Raw genomic sequence first — 20162 nt, forward strand, 5'->3', positions numbered from 1 at the left:
TAATAAATAAAAGACACGACTGTTCAAATTGGATCTCAATCCCCGTCGTTTATCTTAAGAGAAGTAACGCGTCGCGATCCTAAATATCTCAAAATTAGTTTCGAAGATGTAATTCTATATTAATAATGAACTCACCAGAACACACGAAAAGTAATTTTATTTTTGACTTCAAGTACTTTTAGAAAAAACTTAAAATCCAAAAAAGTTAACGGGCTTGAAGAATGATGAGAAAGTCCAACCCAAAAGAGGACCAAGCCTTGGTCTAAGTTTCGATATTGCATACGTCGTGTGGATTATATAAGAGTTCTGCCGCGTCGCGAGGAGACCAGATTGAGATAATGAGATGATTGCGCGTAGAAATGAGGCTGCATAATTAGCCCAAGCATGTGGAGGCAGTATATTAAATGTAAAACTCAAAGTTTTGTAGAAACAGAACCATAGACATAAGGATAAGCACATGACCCATTTCGTGGACATGGAAACAAACTCAGACCCAAAAATTTTAACAGTTTGAAGGTTCAGATAATACTATGCATTAAACAATAAGACTTCATATGATTTTGAATGCCTGGCTGTAAGAGAAGTTAAATGAAAGCACTAGGAAAGCAGAAAACAAACAATAATCCAGAAGATTAAAACAACTCATTAAATCCTTGGATTGAAGATCAAATTCACAGGTAACAATCATCCATTTTCCAGGATTAAAAGCAACCTATGAATCTAACAATGAACAAAGCATGAAAATGTTAATGCTCGAGTGTAAAACATATTTAACAAAGAACAAAAAAATATGAAGCACATACATTCTAAATAACATTCCGAATTCAATCTAACAGGAAACAGATGAGGGATCACAGAGCAAATTACCCAATAAGTACCCAAATATTCGTTGTTTATTCCTTTACCTGGGTCTCTGGTTCTCCGGTTGTCCTCTTTGAAATCTCTCTCCCTCGGTTAAAACCCCTCTGCATATCAGCCTTGAAATAGGAAGTAAGGAAACAGCAAGTAAGCTTATTCTCTCTTTTAGCTACCGCAGAATTGCCTCCGTTTCTGCTGAAATCCTCCCCCACCCAGAAGAAAAAGGAGACCTCAGCCTCCTCTCCTTCCTAATCGAGCCTGCCACCATCCTTAGAAGCCCTAGCGTGCATTTTAAGCCGCCGTCTTTCTTTCAATCTCCACCGCTCATCAGCACCAGAGGGGTACCAATCGCGCAGTTCTAGTATTAGTAACAACCTCTTCCTCGTCCGTCTGTAAGCAACTAGAGTCTTCGTCCTCCGAGCTCTGGTCTCCTGCTTCGCAGCTGTATGCTTCTCTTCTTGGCGTTCCCATCATCTTCGCATGCGCCTGATCACTTTGGTTTCATCATCACCTGATCCCTCTGCATCTCATCCCACGGTTCTCCTCCAAATATGCGAATTTTTCAAACATTTATTCTCATTCTTATTTTATCTTTTAAACATTTACAACTTTTAAATTTATAAAATAAGAAAAATAAATAAAATAAACATGTTCAGCATACTCAGCTAATGACAGCTCCACGTTGAAGGTGTCCGGTCAACTTAACATGTCATATTGAATATTATAATTTACACGTTCATATATATATATATATATACACACACAAACACACACACAAACACACGTGTATATAAATTGTACCGAGTAACGAGAGTCTTATTCTGCACACAAGTTTACAAGTCAAGTCAACCCAAGCCACCTACCCCCTGCTCCAAGTTTTGGAATAGTACAATGTGGGCTTTTGCTTGTCTGCCTGCACAAGCGTAGGTTTCCACCCGGGTATAAATTTAGTGTCGATGATGAAAATCTTGGGGGAAAGAATCATGTCCGTGAAGAAAAAAGTTGGTATAGAAAATACCGACGATGTGAAAAGCAGAGGTGAAGATGTTTTTGGGTCGAAGCGGAGGCGTTTTAGTGGGTGTTTTTCGTTCAAGGAGGTATCAATTGAGCCCGCAGGATCGCGTCTGAAAGAGGTGGATTCCAACAAGTTGAAGGATGAGATTAGAAGATGGGCGAAGGCCGTGGTTGCATACGCTCGCCAAGTCAGCGGCCGATTCGGAAGCTCCAGAGGCGGTGATCGGTTTGGCAGCTCTCGCGGCGTTTCATTTCGGCCGTCTTCCAAGAAAAATTTCAATTGACCAACATTTTTTGTTCATCACGTAAATATGATTTCTTCGTTTTTGAAGTTTTTGTTTAAAATTTTGTAAAATACCCACTGTGTTTACATATGTAATTTACTATTATATTGATATATGATAAATCCCGCCAAAAGCAACAGATACTAACAAACATCCCAACAAACCGGTGACACATGTTCAGTTCCTTCTTTAACAGCTGTAACCAACCGTCTTCAGTATAAATACCCCCTCCCCTCCCCTCGCTTTTCTCTCTCGTTTCCCTCTTTCCTTGTTCAAGCTCTCTCTTCTCCATGGAGATTTCTCTCCGAGCAACCTTATTGCTTTCTCTCTCATTTTGCACGCTCTGCGTCTCGCGAGGAACCGCCATTGAAGGTCTCGAGTCCAGCTTTACAAACTATCCACAGTCACCGACAACAGCCCCACCACCACTCTTCGCTTCCTCACCACCACCGCGACTATCACCTCCGTGGTCTAAAGATGTCCGTGACCACTCCTCCTTACACACGGCTATCTTGAGCCCCATCCTCTCACACCTTGGCTACAATGAGTTCGCTGTCGCCGCACATTCTCTGGCTTCAGATTCCTCCTTTAACACCTGGTCTGGCCCTTACACTCTCTTTGCGCCATCTGATTCCTCGGTCCGTACATGCAACTCTTGCTCGGTGCCTTCTCTCCTCCGGGAGCACATGGTTCCTGGCCTCTTCACCGTCGATTATCTACGCAGACTTGCTTTCGGTACCAAGATCGAGACACTGAGCTCTGGCCGCTGCATCACCGTCACCTCCTCCAAGAAAAACGCCACCACGGCCCCCAAGGTTTTCATCGGAGGCGTTGCGATTACGCATCCCGATCTGTTCAACAACGGCCTTGTTGTCATCCACGGAATCCAAGGCTACGTCTCTCATCTCTCGCCCTTGTCCTGCGATGTGCAGCGGATTAGCTCTATTTCCTTCCCAGTCCAGCACGATCGCAGTCACCAGAGCCGTTCGCAGCCTGGCGCCCCTACTATGCGCCTCATGCTCAGGGACGCCATTCTCAGGCTCCGCAACAACGGTTTCACCATGCTATCCCTCGCCATGAAGGTCAAGTACCCGCAGCTTGTGAGTCTCAGCAATATGACTGTCTTTGCTCTTGACGACGCCTCCATATTCTCCGGTTCCTACACTTACCTCAGTAACGTCAGGTTCCACATCGTGCCAAATCAATACTTCACCATTGCAGAGCTTGAGAAGCTTCCGTTGGGAACAATGCTGCCGACAATGGAGAGGTGCCAGGATCTGGTGGTGACAACTGCAGGGGGAACGTCTGCCCCCATGAGAATCAACTATGTGAAGGTGAAGGTACCTGATGTGATGCAAAACCTCAAGATTGTTGTGCACAGCGTCTACTCGCCGTTTCCTCATGTCCATCCCGTGACTGCTGTGCATGAAGACATGCTACCAGAAGCCAGATTGGACGCTAGAGATCATCCTGCTGTTGATCGCACGGTGAATGGTGGTTGCTCAGTTCTGGATGAGTATGGCAGATGTGATGTCATCTCCTTGCCTCGTTTCAAGCCAACACTGGACATTGAAGATCACCATATGTGACGTGTGTGTTTACCATTATCGCGGTGCATTTTCTTGGTGAAAATCATTTCACTTCGTTGTTAATTGATGATGCTTTTTCTTTTTCCTTTTCCCATGGTCTTTTACCTTTTTTCTTCGAGGATGAGAACGGTTTGTTCTCGACTGTTCTGATGGATATCTCTGGCAGTAGTCTGCTTTGAGTCTTTTTCTAGTGTCAGTTCGTCTGAGTGTTAAACAGCGCTTTTTGCATAATTGGGTCCTGAAAGCTCTGAAGTAGAGAACGTAGTTTTTCTTTTGGACGGGAAAGCAGAATCCAGTTAGAAGTTTGTTGCATCCATGTTTGGGACATACCTGCTTCTTTTTTCCCCGATTTGGAACAGAACGAGGCTTTCCCTCATAGCTTTCTTTCTTCCTTTTTCCTTAAAATGACAGAATTATATAAACGCAGAAAAGATGAACCTAAGCCGTAGTTTTTACGCTTGAATTACTGTTTCAATTATATTAGAATTGCAAATATACTTAACAGTTCTTGTCATTCTCCTCAAATTCGTAACAGATTTCAAGAATCATTGTTTAGAATTAAACCAGAGTTCAAAACTTAAGATATCCTTTTAACAATTTTTATGGAAAAAAAGAAAACTTGGTTTGAGCCATGTCCTACCAGCAAAGCTTCAAAAGTTGTTGGGCGCGGAAGAACGTTATTTACAGAAGCATAATCACATTTTCGATTTTACCGACCAAGCTTCATTCCCATTACTTTATCTCAAAAGAATACAACAACAAGAACCAGGTGCTTTACACAACACTAAACTACCCACCAACAAGTGAGGGGAAAGGGAAATTAAAACAGAAGAAAAAAGAAAGAATCAAACAGAACAAAACGAAAATTTCCTAATCAAAATTCTCTGAGTTGCAACCGCAGTATGATGTGTTTGACTGCCGACGAAATGTTGTCTTCTCAATTAAGTTTATTCAACAAGGTCTTTTCTCTGCCAGAAATGCTTCTCAACAGCTGTTTAGAGCACATGTCTTGCGCCTGTGTTGCATTCTTCACCCTGTTGGCTCGCACCCACGCAGGTTCCTGTCCATTAAACAGAGCTCTATACTCAATTTAAGTTTTTCCACAAACAGTTCATTAATGCCCCTCATAACAACACTGGTAAAAGGATTTTGAATTAAACTGCTTAGTTGCGTATAGATTTAGAGTACGAGGAGATTACCTCGGGAACAAAACGGGAGAATCCAAATTTAATCAACAAGAGGACGTGCTCCATTATAAGAATTGCCGCCAATCCAGGCTCTATTTTCCACTTCCTCTCCTGGTCGTATAAGCATACGAGCAGTGCAGAGTTGGTGCATATTGACATCACTATCAAGAACTTGAATTTCAAAAAATAAGTACCAGTATCAGTAAGACATTTGTTAGGGACACTGAACATTTGAATGACTGTACTCCAATCACAAACATAAGCTGATGAGGGCTCTGGCAGAGAAAAGCCTCCGACAACAAAAAGGAACCCAAGTTACCAGCGCAAATATCTAACCAAAACAGGACATACTTCTTTGGCACATTTCTTTTTCTTTCCAAAAGGGAACACAGAGAAGCATATTAAGAAGGGATTCTTTTATTTCAAAGTTGATCTGCCAGCAGGCAAGAATTTTTCTAGATCTTGAAATTGGGCATTTAATAAGCTGAACTTAAAATTGTACGAATGCTTGGTGAATTCTAAAAGCTCGAGTTAATACAATTTCATAAGCAGGTAGAAGGGAGATTAGATATATGCCACAATTGCATTAAATCTGCAGAACTTTGAGACAGACTCAACCAAACTAGCCCGTCCCAACAATTTCTCAATTCAGCACTTATCTGCAGCGAGAAGAAGCATATGCCATACTCTCAAGAAAGAACATAAAACTATAAGAAATATCTTTTTTTAGTTGTAAAAAGTTTCTTTTTAAGAATTTATTTTGAAGATTCGTGTGTTTATATACAGAAACATGTGAATTTATTGTAAGTGAAAGAAAAGAAACGGGCTTGCGAAATAATAGTAAAAAATATTACACGTATTGAAATAAACAAAATTCTACTCAAACTTTATGACATTACTTTAAATTGTCTCCAAAGTTTTGTTATTATTTTCAACAACATATTAATTTTTGTCTACAAGGATTTACGAATTTGAAAAATAAAATGTCAGCAATACCTAAATATTGTATGACAACCAAAGTACCTGAAATATGTTTAACCAAGCTCCAATTGTTGGAGCAGCACGAGGAACAGGCCTTTTAAATATAGCAAGCAGCTTCAGTGCATCTGTTCTAATTTCCATCACATTGTTCTGCACATAAAATATAACGATTAATTTACTAAATAATGTTCAAAGTCGACATTATACATTGTTTACAATTGGGTGGAAGTACCACTGGAAGAATAATGTACCACGGCAGCGAAGGCAAATGCTAGAGGAAATGCACAAGCAAACATCATGATCATTCCAAACTGTAATGCCAATTCCAGAAAATCTGCACACCATTTGAAATTTTAATCAGCAAAAGAAGAAGGAATACGATGCATTACTAGTAGAAGAATAAGAAAGATGAATAATTCCACAATTTGACATCTAAGGAGATTTTCTATCACCATTAATACTTCACTTTACTTTGATGATTATGTTAAATAATTACATTCTTACCTTGAATACTTTGAAGATGAATTTCTTATTTCTACCTGAATTTCTTATCATTTTGCTAGGGAAGAATTAAAAGAATCTACCAAACTTCATTTTAAAATGAAATTAGAATACTATTCTCAATTTTGTTTAGGAACATTTTCATTTCAACCTTACTACATTTGTGTTGCATTTTCTACTCTTATTCCATGAGTTTAGAAGTTTTGAACCAATTGTGACCGTACTTCCAGCAAGTCTGTCCAAATTACCCCCTAATTCTAAGTTTATTAAATAAGGGAACAAGCCAACTTGTTTGGTTTCCGAAATTTTCTACTTTTTCACGGTGAAAGACTTTTTATCCCACAAGGATTTCGAATAACCACTTGCCCCCCACAATCCCATATCCCAGAAAAAATATATGTATACATATTACCATCAAATAGTCCATCTTCCAGCTCCTCACCAATGCTTGCAGAGTATGCAGGTTTCAGGAACTCTTTCTCCACCCTGTACGTGAATTGAATCTTCCCAGTTGATGATCCATTCTCCCATTTTTTCTTATTTCTAGACACAGGAGTTATATTACCATATAATTCTAGAAACATAAATAGAGATTAAGCTTAATCACTACCTACAATGAAGTACATGGAAAATTGGAAATACTTACCTAATTCTATATTTCCTGTAACTATATTTTAGGTAAGGTAAAGAGTTCTCCAACAAGTTCTCCAAAACCTGCAATGCAGTCCAAGAGCAGATTAACATTAGTGAACTAGAAGGAAAAATCTTTTCCAATTACAAATAAATCCCCTTTTGTACCTCAGAGATTATCAAACGCTGAATCAAGACCTGGCGAAGCGTTGAGAAGTTTCTATGCAAAAGAACATGGTAGAAAATCCCAATATATGACTGCATAAAAAAAAGACCAAACACCTGCAACAGAAATGGTATTATTGTAGTGCTAATAAGAGGGGAAGAAGACACCAAACAACACAAAAAATTGTATGGTTTACCTTGTAGATCAAGCTGTCTGCCCTATGTTCTGTATTTTCGTTGATTTCACGTTTAATCAGCTTGACTGATATTTTTCCCCCAATCTGTGTAAGATACTGAATGATAAAAAGATAAATGGCTGTCAACCCAAACCTGAAAAACAAATATTCAAAGTTGTTACAAAAGCACACGACTTTTCATGAAAGGCATTACAGATTACCACATCCAAGATTCTTTCTAGGGAGAGCATGATTAATGATTGAAGTAGGGATTGGCAATGGCAGAGATTCCTAATATAAACATTCTGTGAATTTACCTAGGTTAAATAAATAAAACAATCTCCTAAGTAAAGCAAACAAAAAATTCTAACTAATAAAAAGGGTAGATGCATTCTAGATCGTGTACCATATGCCTGGACGACGTAGAAGATGCAAGGTAGAGATTCCTATTAAAGGAATAAATACTACCATATTAATCAATTTATTATTATTATTATTACAATTTTACCACATAACAACTTGTTTTAGTTTGACCTGTACAATTTTATCCTTCTTAAGTTAGGATTGTCTTTCTACCGCATATAAATACCATGCTACAACCAATAATACCATGAAGGCAGTTTGCCCATAAGTTATACGTAGTACCAGAGCTGATTGAAGATATTCCTTTTTTTTTTTTTTTTTTTTTTTTCACACACCGAGTCAAAGGCTATTCCTCTGTTGTTGCTGACTAGCCATTTTATTCCTCTTCCATGGCGATCCAGTTTGTTACATCTTTCTTCCAGGCCATGTTTGGTTTGCAGAATATTGCTGGAAAGATGTAGCAATATAATAGCTACTACATATGAATGACTATAACAATGTTTCATTGAGCATTAAATGCCATTAATGAGAAAAGCCATTCCTTAAATGAGGAATAGCCATTCAAGGAGGTAACATGAATTGTAATTCAGGGTTTTAAACAAATCTGAATACTAGTTTACACCTCATTATTAATATTGAATTACATCTTCTATCCAACTCACATTTTATCTCCACCACTGTCATCAGATCATGGCCTGACCACCATCAGAGACCACCGCTAACCACCGGTAAGCCACCTTGACATCACCAGAAATTCATTGAGAAATAGCTAGAACTGCTAGATCTGGGAGATCTGGTAAGAAAAGGTTAGATGCCAACCTTTTTTTGCATGCTCCACCAGATACAATATCTCCCACACTGATGATGTAGCTAGCATCCTCCTCCTCCCTCTTTCTCCCTCCCTTCTCCCTCAGGTCTCTTAGCCACCAGAAAACCTTATTCTTCTTCAAAATTTTTTATTCTGAAAATTACATAGACATTTCATGTAATCAAAAGAACCAAAATACGAACCAGATCTTCTTCAAAGCACAGATACAACGGGAGGAAATGAAGCCAGCAATCAGAGCTTCAAAAACAGCACTTAACTTCTGGGTGCTGCCAAACCCGACTTTCATATTCAAAAAGAGATTCTACTAAACAAAATCACAGCTTCCGTCACTTTCCTCATTTTACATAATACCAGAGGCCTTCCCCTCCATAAATTCCTCCTCTTCTTAATGCAATCCTCTCCTCAGCTTTCACTCTGCTCCCAGTAAATCACACCTCCTTGTCTGGTAATTTTTCTTTCATGCAGATAATACCTTTCTTCTTTAGTCTTATGGCTAAACCTACATTCTCCACAAGAAGTGGACATTGAGATGATACTGGTTGTGCAACTAGACTAGGAAGAGTCTTTAGGTTGTGGTTTTTGGTTTTTTCTTTAATTTTAAATTTTAATTTATAATTATGGTGTATTCTTGAGTCTACTCTAATCTTACTTTAACTTGGTAATTTAAATATCAACAGAAAAAAAAAAAAAGACAACCACATACATCACAGCTAATTCCATTATCATCAAATTTTTATCCTATTCCACTCTTATTAAATGCAATGAACTGGACATGCCAGTAGCGTCTCTAATACCAGCAACTATGTTAATGAGACGCTTCTTTTCAAAAATTATCTCGTCTGGAAATCTCTTTTTATCCCAGTATTCCTAGGCTACAGAGTTCTTCAACATTTCGACAGCAAAGCGATCTGTCTTCCACTCAAATAAACTTGATGGAATTGAGGTTGACAACAACCTTGAAGTCCTTATTTGGATACAGGATGATACTTCTGTCCTTTTTGGAATTCAAGCAACAATTTCATTCTACATTTTTCTCAGCCTTCTTAAGCCAACTCTCTTCCTTGCTGTCTACCAAGCATGGACCACTGTTCAGTAGTTTTTGCACAACAGTGATTCTCATCTTCTCCAACTCAAGCCTAAAATCCACACGCATCAAAATCTGATCTTTCTGTCAAAATCTATCTTCAAACATTGATGACCCTTTATGACTCTCCCATCTCCATTACACATGAATTACTTTATGATGATCTAGTTCCTTAAATTCTTGAAGGCTTTTAGACTGATCACAAAAATTTCACAATCAACCTCAGCTCTCACAAACCACTACCTTTGTTTGCAGAAAAATTCACACCCCTCTATTTGTGAAAGGTGCACTTAGCACACATAAAAAATCCTTTTCATTAGTAGCATTATACGCCAATCAGTTATCCTCTGTTCTCAATTCCAAAAACACCAAAAATCGAACCCCTCAATCTGCACAAAAATCAGAACCAGCAAGCCTGTGGTTGTGGTTGCTCCCGTAGTAGGGGTTGTTGTCACGCAGCAATCTTGGGTGCCTTTGAACTTTTAACCGCACTAGAAATATTCTCCAGCCTGGCATTCTCAAGTCCATGCCTATTTCGCCAGCTTCCTCTGTTCTTTATGTAGCCCATACCCCTCAAATGCCAATACTGCCTTCAGTTTAATCATTTAGCGTGCGAGTGTTCTCATTCGTGCCAACAACTGCCCACATATTCCTCTACTTCATCTAAGTGCAACAGCTGCCACTTTACAACTAGTACAACCTGATGATACTTCTTGATTACCAAATACAGAAGCATCTTCTCACATGACTGCCTCTCTAGGTACTGTCCTTCTGTTTCTCTTCTCTATAAATCTTATTTTTTCATTGCTGATAATTTTATTTTTGTAAAACATTTTACTGAAGGTGATTCATGTTTATCAGATTTAACCAATTTTGATTTTTCTATAGAATTTCTGGACTCAACCTCCACTAGTTAAATGAATTTCCTTGCATGATCACATTCCATACAGTCTATCACATCCATCGAGTCTTACAAGTTTCATTTTCCTGCTTTTGTTGCCATGTCCTCTAAGTTACAGCTTTGGCATAGGTGCTTTCTCATATATCATCAATTACATTCTTTAATTCTCAGTCGGTTTTAAGACTAGTAATCTAGTACGTGAATCCTATAATTTAGGCAAATGGCAAATGTTCTAGACTTCCTTTTTCAGTGGACTGTTAATGAACCTTTTCCAATAAACATTCTATAGTTGGGCAACTACAGCATTATTTTTTTCAAGATTTGGATATTATGTTATATTTATGGAAACATTTTGTTGCTTTATGTGGACTCTTACATGCAGGCACTTGATTTATTAGTCAATTATTATAATTTTGTGAAACTCAATTTGAGGTTCCCATTAAAGAAATCCCATGTGATGTCGGTGTGACTATCTCAATATCAAATCTAATAAAATTGATAAAGGTCTACAATACATGCAGCATTCATTGTTCTTACACTCCTCAGAAAAATGGCATGGCAGAATGCATGCATTACACTACTATTAATATGGTCTGTACCATTTCAGTTTAGGCTTCATTACCTAAAAGTTTTGGTTATAAGGCATTAGAGGTTGTCGTTCAGCGTATTAACATTTTTCCACCATCTTAAATTGGAAACAGTACCCTGTTGATATGCTATTAAAAAATTGCCCATCATATGGACTCTTAAGCATATTTCATAGTGAATGTTATCCGAACATACCACCGCAATGTCCAGATAAATTGTGTCTTCAAGCTGTTAAATGTATCTACATCGGTTATTCTAATAATCACAAAGGCTATCAATGCTACTGTTTCTAGACATGTTTTTGTTGAACAAGATTTTCCATATGCTGCAAAAGTCTAAATCTTATGGGACTCAAAGTTCAACATCTGTGTTTTACACATTCAAAATACCATCAGTTTCATATTCTTCTGTCTAAACTTTTGCATCGATTTCAAGAATCCAAATTGCACAAGTCCAAGTAAATTCATTGAGTAGTTACAAACATACCCTTCCCAGTTGCATGCACTTGTTTCACCTCAGTCAAAACAATTAATTGCCTATGCTAGAAGGAGACAAATTCATTTGACTCCACAAACTGATATAATTATTCAGTCTTTCAAACTCGCATGACATATCCATTACAAACAGTCTCCAATCATGATTCACTGCAAATTCCTTTTTAAACTCTTCTAACTACTGCTAAAGAGGCATCCAATTCTAGCTTGCCTCAAGACACAGATTCTCATCCGATTACCTCTCATCCAATGGTCACTATGAGGATTGTTCTCTGCGGCCTCATCTCTTTAGCCATTTCATCAGCTTGATGTAAAGAACATGCTTTTCATGCACATTTGAAGGTGGATGTATACATGAGATAACCTCGTGGTTTTGAAGATAAACAGCATTGATAATATGTTTGTAAACTAGAGAACACAATCTATGATTTGAAACAAGTCTCATTCAATTGGTTACAATATTTTACATCATTACTTCTTAAAACGGATCATCTTCAGCAAGGTTGATATGTTGAAACTCTTCTCCAACAAGGCGGGTTTTGTGTGCAGCAAGGGTTTCGCTTGATTTCTTATAAAGATGTTATGAAGAACTAAATAAAAGGAGTCTTAACTTAGATGAGAAAATAGCATTGTGAAAATATAGTGCAAATAATAAGTTCAATAATCCACTACTAGCTTAAATCTTAGGAAAGCATGGCCACCTAATTTAGTTACTCTATCAGCCTTGACTTTATTGAAAAAGAGTAATCGACAGTAATGGAAACCAGAAGGAATGGAGAAGATCATAATTGATAATAATCTTTCAACTCTGGACAAATGATATTTATAGTTTAACCAGATTGTGATTTCACCCCAATGACTGATTATATTCAAAATGCTTGAAATAAAAAGGGATGCCTGTAAACTAATAGAGCAATCATGTATCTAATGCAATTCTTACCAGCATAAACATCAGTATACCTGTACAAGTGGGTTTTAGAGAACCAAAAGCAGGGATTAATACTAATATTTATTTAACCGTGATTAAAAGTTCATTCTTTCCTCAGAAGAAAGCAAGGAAGAGAAGATAAATACTTACTTTAGAACATCAGACCCGATGACTTCATAAAGATGTGCATAAGCCAATTCGAACGGGAGCTGCAGGCAGATAAGACTCAAGATAAATAAAGCGTCATTTCTAAATCGCTTGAGATGCACAAGCCATTCATATCTTTGATATGCTTCCTTCTCTTTAGACTTATCGTTCCCCAATGTTTTTACAAGTTCCGTAGAAGACTGCTGGGAACTCCACTCCATGCCCAAAAATCTATATCCCTGGCTGGAGGTAACGGAATAATTTATCTTCCATCTGTACTGCCCAAATCCAGAAAGGGGAGAGAAAATAAATGTTAAAAATAGTCAGCATGTCAAACAAGCCTCACATACAGAGATGAATGCTGTAATTATCATACAGTTCCTTAACAAAACAATTCACCTTGCTAACAGGGCAAAGTTTTTTCGTTTCCAAAACTGGATAAACAACACAGCCCACAGTATTATGCTTATCAGGAAAACAGGAAGCGCCAATAACTGCAAGGATCTGACGAAAACATTACAAAGAAAAAATATTTGATTAGCAATGGTCCTCCTGGTGCATCACATAGTTTATCATAAGCAGCCTTCACAAATATAAAATGGAGAAAAGGCTTACCCAAAATCAACCAACTGCACAATCAGAGCCAGTACAGCTGGAAACATTATCCAGCGTGTATACATTCCCAGGAAAGCAAAATAGACTGCAATCTACCAAGCATATGTCCTCAATCAGGCAGCCTGCAGAATTTTCTAGTGATGTATAAATCTACCTGTACTCATAGTCATACTCACCTTTGTCCCAAAATATGAATATATCTCATCAATTGGCTGATTTGTAAAGTCCCACCAATTCAGTGCCCATGTTCTGAAGAGCTTCTTCCTCTCCAGCTCATCTGTGGACAAGTGTTCATTCTATGTCAGCATTTCGATCACAATAGACTCAAGCAACTATGTTAACTTATTCAACTTTGCATACCATGCAGCGGGAAGACTTCTTTGGCAATGCCCTCAGTTTCCAACCTATGCATTAATGATTCCCCAACATTCCAACAGAACTCTTTGCCTTCAGATTTTAGAGTTATACCTGATTTCTGCTTGTTTACCTGTAAATGTATCAGTTTTAGATACCAACCATGCAAAGCTCATGATAGATACAGGAGCAAAGAAATTAAAAGACAAACAAGTGAACATAATATTTCAAGGATCAAATCCTCCAATCATGAAGCATTAAGCCACCTAGCTAAAAAAATTATCCGTTGTTTGATTAAGATATCATATAAATATATATAGTGCGATCCATGTAGCAAGATGCACATTTAAACAAATTAAAAGACAAACAAGAGAAAAAGAGAGATTAAGTAAATGTTAATAGATAAGTGTAGACAGAATGACTTACAGCCCCATAAATTAGATGTTTATAGCATTGAAGACGCTCCCACCAGCTAAACAAGGAGCCGTCAGGCTGTCGAACAAAAGCTTCAGTCTCTTCCCACTCAAACTGTAGATCTACTCCTGAAATTAGAAGGTAATGCAGGGTTTGATTTCCAAGGAGTACAATACTTACTGAGAAGGTTAAGAATATTCGAAGTTTCATTAACATTACTACCAATATGAGTAGGTTTCCTCATTTGCAGCTCAGCTGCAGCCCTGCCCAAGGTCTCCGAAGACGCCGCCAGCTGAGAGAAACATTATTTATAGCCATCCAGTTAGGCCTGAATATATATTGCTTATGATCCACCAACTTTGCCTCAATGCGCTAAAACAAGGATTTTTCTATAGAAAACAAAACTTTTTAAGAAAGGAACAAAAACAAAGGAAATTACAGGGTTAAGCTTATCACCAGATGGTAAATAAAATCACGCTAAGCAACTACAGTGAACTGATTGTAAATCCAAATGGCATGGGTCATGGTACATTTGATAGGCCCCCCATCTCCACCCTCACAACATTACCAACCCCGTCCCAGAGAAAAGAAGGGGAGAAAAATTTGTTAGCGAGGTGGGTCGGGGGGGGGGGGGGGAATATGAACATGAAGAACTTAAATTTGCAGAACAAAATTATCAACTTATTAAGTTTTCTTTTGTCCCCTTTTTTAAGCATAAAAGAAACGGGAGCATGCTCCATTTTAAGAAATAAAAAAACCTACTTTTACTGCAAGCATTTCACAGCAACATGCCAGAAAACATCAGAATAACCCTCAACCGCATACACTGACAGCAAGAAAAGATTTTCATTTATTTAATATGGGCACTGAATGTTATCTGCTAACCCCGTAACATATGGCAAAATAAATCATTGATTAACAAATTAAAAGTCGATATATCATGGAATGATAAAAAATAATTATTCTGCATAAAATGGCAATACCTTGATAAACTCATGATCTGCGAGGCCAAGAACCCTATCAATTATTAAACCCTCTTTCCTGAATTCGTCTACAAGAACATCAACACAATCACATGAATTATCTTCTTCCTTCACAATTCTTTTGGGGACCACCACCGCAATTTCGTAGGTAATATGTTGGTCTCCATGCTCATTCATTTCCAATCCAGAAGAATCAAAGAAAAAGGAGAAAAACAAAAGACAAAAGATCACCAGAACCGCTCAAGGGCTGAAATAAGATGAATCGCAGTTGCTCTCAAATCCGCCAAAATAAGCATTAGTAACTCGGTTTTTAGCCAAAATAGGAAATAGGGTGTCCGAGATTTCCACCAAAATAAGCTCGAGTTAACCAAAGTGACATCGATTTCTCCGTAAATGGGATTCTGTCTTGGAATAAACGGCCCGATGGATCTCTGTGTTTACGATCGAACAAAGCTAAGAGATTGGTTTCTCTCGAACATTTTTTTTCTGCAAAAGATAAAATATGGAAGCAAACGCACGTACGGACGAGGAAGAGAAAAAGCTCAGAGAACCAAATCAGAAAATGGGTGAAATTTATGTCTGTATCAACGTCATGATTAAACGGTTGGCAAGAAGAAAGCGGCAAATACGAACAACAAAAACATTAATCTGGACTCTTCATCGAGAGAGAGAGAGAGAGAGAGAGAGAGAGAGAGAGAGAGAGAGAGACAAGTGTCTGAAATTGGGGAGTGAGAGCTTCGCACACATAGGATGCAACGTAATGAAAGGAGAAGAACACGTGCTACTGCTGACTTGGCTTTCCCTTTCTTTTTTTCTGTTTTGGCATTTTCCCCTTCCCTGTTCCATTCACCATTGCCATTGGTGAAGTTTACAGGAGCAAGCAGTGAAGTTGGATGAGTGAATTTAGTCAATTTACCATGGCTTTGGCACGGTACCCAGTGCAGCATCGGGTTCTGCGAAAATCCGCAATGTCAAGATTGGATTTGGATTCCTACCAGTCAATCATGACCTTTCACCTCCCTCTCTCTTTCTCTCTCTCTCTCTCTCTCTGTTTGCAGATGAAATTATTCTGTACAGAGTAGACTCAACAGAAGCATTAAAAAAAAAAACAGAAGGGAATGAGATAAAGAGGGGACGAATATTGTGTTGTTGACCCATAAATTCCTTCGGCCATTAATAGACCATCATCCATAGGTCGTTGTTGGCATATTCATGGTGTGTTAAGTGTTGGATTATTCAATTACTAGTGGCTAAGGTGATGGAACAGATGGATACTAGAAAAAGCTTGAAACTTCTTAAGAGGGTTTTCTTTGGGGAAATTGGAAATTTCTTAGCAGCTTGGATCAAGTTGTGATTTCATTATTTCAACATCAAAGCAAAACCCACAAGTTTTACAGAGTATTGACCTTCAAGTTTTTTGGAAACTTCAAGGACAGAAAAGGTTTTGTGTTTGTTTAAACTCAATCTTTCTATCTTTTTTAACTTTAATTATGAGTAAGCTCCTGCTATCTGGTTTAAGTAACTTTCAACATGGTATATATAATCAATGATATCCTTGAGGTGTGTTCTTGGGTTTTTCTTTTCCTATTTGATCTTTTTGGAATTGGATAATAGATGAAAGCAGTCAATGCTAAGACAGGTATAAGCAAATAAATAAGAAACTCTATTTGCATCATACTCGTACGACCTTCCATGATTTTTTATTGTATTCAAGTTATCTCAAAAATTTATGTAATTGTGTGTGTGTGTATATATATATATATATGTTTAAATATAATAAATTGAATGAAAATATAAATAAAGTTCATTTTTGTTTGCTAAACTAATTTCTTTTGGTATAATTTACTATTTTTTAAAATTTATATTTAATATAAATTAACTAAATTTTTTAATTAGATTATTTTTCATAAATAAGAAGACAACTAATATTGAGTATCATTCATCCCACAAGACAGTGTATATAATTTCTTACCTACTATGAGTATAGAACTGATACGAGTGAAGAAAGTAGTTAAATAAGAGCCAGTATAAGTATAAATGAATAGTTTATTTAATCTGTTATTACTATAAAGATAGTAATTAAGAATAATTATATTAACAAATCAAGAGATTTGTGACAACTAAGAGCTGATGATGCATTAAATTATCAATTGACACAAATTGTCAATGTTGCAACTTGTGCCACATACAGTTTCTCCTTGTTGAAAGCTCATCTCAATAATTTCTTTTTTGAAAAGAAAATTTACTCGCTAGAGAATGAAATATATATAAAAAAAAATTAACTTTCTTTACATACATAATGAGTTCAAATCAATAATTTTGATTATAACTTTTATAGATTTTTTATATTCTTTGTAATTATAGAAACTCTAAATCTTCATAAATCAGGTTTACCTGTTTCTTCTCTTTTGGAATGGGCTTTAGTGCCGACCTATCAATTGAAAATGAAGATTGATATAGAAATTTGCTTAAAACCAAAAACAATTCACATAATTACATGTAGAAACTTAATTTGTGTGATTCATAGACAAAATAGATATATAAATAACTAACTAATGAAAATAAATGCTTAAAAAAAGCGTTTTAAGATAAACTTCTTTAAAATATAGGTGACTAAGAAAGTCATTCTCACCTGTGTCTTTCATCATATCTCATGAATGTCTCAACAGTATCCCACATTTCTTTAACTGCGCATAGATTTGACATTTATATATAAAGGCTACAATTTTTAAGGATAAATATATATTTTTTAAAACAAACATTCCTCAAGCTTGACCTTTTTATGAATCCAACACGCACCAAGCAACACTAGCTCCCCAAACTATTGAATTTGGATATATTTTTATGTTGGTAAAGAGAAGTGCCTACTTGAATAAGTTTGCATGACCAAAGAGACCAACCATGCATGCAGACTATTGTAAATTTTGGACTATAACAAATTCTTCCATCATCATTTTGAGGTACCTTTTTCCCTCATGAATAAGACTTGCATAGGTATAAGCAGCTAGAAGTTTAATGCTTATTCTTGTAATTTAGATAAATAAGCCGAAGCTTTATGTTCAAATCAACACAAACTGTACCTTGATATTATTGCACTTCATATTACCAGACATGAAAATTTTAAGCACTTGAACACTCTTTATGCTTTCTTTGTACTCCCACACTTGGCATACATGTCAAGAAGAGCAATACTAACAGAATCTTTCATTTGTAAATTATTTCTAACAAGATGATGATGGATGTCTTTTTTAAGCTACAAGTCTCCAAGTTGGGAACACCTTGTGAACAAACTGGTGATAATAAAGTCATTTGTGATGCGAAAATAAGATCAACCAATGTGATAAAAAATATATACATACAGTTTAACATGCAAAACTTAATTTCTAATCAAGCTCTTCATACTTAACTCACAATCAATCTATAATTGCAAACTAAGATAATTGGAAAAAAGAATAAGATTTGATAAAATGTCACAAGAGTTATCTTGATAAGTTGAACAAACTTCCATTCAACAAGACAATTGAAGATAATCTATCAGAGAACACTCATAATAGTTAAAAAGTAAAGCAAAAATAAAATCTTAAACTTATACAAAAATATAAGAAAAGTCATTAATATTGGAGTGTAAATTGCTAAACTTGAATTCTTCGTTTCACCCATTATTGATTAGATTAAGGAACTGTCCTTAACGCTAGTTACATATTCAGTATTATTTGAATAAAAATTCTATGTATTAAAATAGTACATGAAAAAGAGATTAAAACAATTAGGAAATTTTATTTTTCTCAAGAGAATAAATAAATTATTATGAATTATAACAACAAACCGAAGACATACAACTCCAAAAATTAGCTGATATTTATGCTCACCCACCCATCTTAGAGAATACATCAGTACCTTTACTTATAAACTACTTAAGCAATAACAATTCTACACAATATAACTATTATATAAAGGAAAAGATCTTTCTATACTTCTCACTCAAGTTGTAGCATATATCCATGAACCTTGTAAAAACTGAAGAAACAAATCTACTAGTTCATCTGTGCATTGAAAAAACTTGGTGCAAATAATTCTATGTATAAAGTTCTCATAAAAAAGATTATGATTAATTTATATATATTTTAGTCATTCATGAAGATATGATTTAATACAATATGTGTAACTATCTTATTAATAATAAAGATTAACTCCTTTAGTTAATACTTTATTAAAAAGAAATTCACAAGCCGTCTATGCAATAAATCTTTGCTTTAACTTAGCCATAGATTTAATAATCATAGTTTGTCTCTTACTCTTCTACAACATGAAGTTATTGCCAACAAATAAATAATATCAAAGTGGTGGATATTTTGTCACTATGCGACCCAGTTCAATTTGCATGTATGACTATTAGTCTATGTGTATATAATATTATTTTCAATCAATGACCAATAATCTTTTCAAGTACCTCAAAATATATGTACTTACATGCAAAAGAGTGCTACAAGAAACACTATAATGTCGGCTAACAACACTAATGACATGAGAAAGATCTTATTTAAGCAATAAAAAACAATTCATCATTACCAACCAAGCTCTAATATTGGTATAGGTAAAATAATAACTCCCCGTGACATAGTAAGCTATTCAAATTTATAGGAGTAACGATGAGCTAAATATTAGTTTAAGAGAGTAAATGAAGGACATATTTTCTGTTAAATATTGCAATACATTTAGAAAGATAATCGAACTGAATGTGTAATCTCTTTTACTTTCTTGGTAAATAGTATCTTCTCTTAATTTAAATGAAAGCTCTACATTTTTATTAAAAAAAAGCCGTATTTAATGACTATCATCATGCTTGTTTGAGCATAATTAGAACGATTTTTTCTTCGAGCCATCATAATGCCTTTAAAACACCTTTTGACCTCCACGTCTAAAAAGATCAAAAGTTGACCGCCATCTTCAGTTTAAAATCTATTTTACACAAAATGTTTCAAATCACGAATGTACTGTTATTATCAAACATTAATATATTATTCACATAAAAAAATTAAAAAAAAATCCTCTTAAATATAATATTCACTTAAAAGAC

At 36.1% G+C, this 20162-nt stretch overlaps 2 protein-coding genes across 8 annotated transcripts; one reads left to right on the top strand and one right to left on the bottom strand.

Annotated features, from left to right (window-relative positions):
• The first annotated feature begins 2156 nt into the window (after nt 1-2156).
• Nucleotides 2157-4208, top strand: LOC110808944 (fasciclin-like arabinogalactan protein 21). The gene has a single exon (XM_022034600.2). It carries the CDS (start codon nt 2447-2449, stop codon nt 3743-3745), a length of 1299 nt encoding a protein of 432 aa, XP_021890292.1. The 5' UTR covers nt 2157-2446; the 3' UTR covers nt 3746-4208.
• Nucleotides 4209-4445: 237 nt separating this feature from the next.
• LOC110808895 (anoctamin-like protein) lies at nt 4446-16437 on the bottom strand. 7 transcript variants are annotated; one of them, XM_088219028.1, is made up of 16 exons: nt 15086-16429; nt 14325-14394; nt 14115-14230; nt 13695-13821; nt 13511-13611; nt 13335-13426; nt 13119-13223; nt 12723-12992; nt 7407-7539; nt 7213-7326; nt 7061-7128; nt 6857-6957; nt 6165-6247; nt 5956-6063; nt 4945-5103; nt 4446-4805 (listed from the first exon to the last, which is right to left on the bottom strand). In XM_088219028.1, the coding sequence occupies exons 1-16, from the start codon at nt 15260-15262 to the stop codon at nt 4683-4685; spliced, it is 1947 nt and encodes a 648-aa protein (XP_088075154.1). In that variant the 5' UTR covers nt 15263-16429; the 3' UTR covers nt 4446-4682. The 7 variants fall into 7 exon arrangements, 3 of the variants coding, with proteins under 3 accessions (XP_088075154.1, XP_088075153.1, XP_088075155.1); XM_088219027.1 differs by having other exon boundaries at nt 6827-6957; nt 15086-16424; XM_088219029.1 differs by having other exon boundaries at nt 6827-6957; nt 14325-14491; nt 15086-15220.
• Between the last annotated feature and the right edge of the window lie 3725 nt (nt 16438-20162).

This window comes from Carica papaya, chromosome 4, assembly GCF_054855325.1.
Source record: "Carica papaya isolate Zhongbai chromosome 4, ASM5485532v1, whole genome shotgun sequence".
NCBI lineage: Eukaryota > Viridiplantae > Streptophyta > Magnoliopsida > Brassicales > Caricaceae > Carica > Carica papaya.

Bases quoted from the DNA above. Each gene is read 5' to 3' on its own strand.
- LOC110808944 (XM_022034600.2), top strand. From the start codon at position 2,447: ATGGAGATTTCTCTCCGAGCAACCTTATTGCTTTCTCTCTCATTTTGC.
- LOC110808895 (XM_088219027.1), bottom strand. From the start codon at position 15,262: ATGAATGAGCATGGAGACCAACATATTACCTACGAAATTGCGGTGGTG. The intron at 13,612-13,694 runs GTATGCAAAGTT...ACTTGTCCACAG, and splicing joins AGAAGTCTTCCCGCTGCATG to ATGAGCTGGAGAGGAAGAAG. The intron at 13,427-13,510 runs GTGAGTATGACT...TATGCTTGGTAG, and splicing joins ATTCATATTTTGGGACAAAG to ATTGCAGTCTATTTTGCTTT.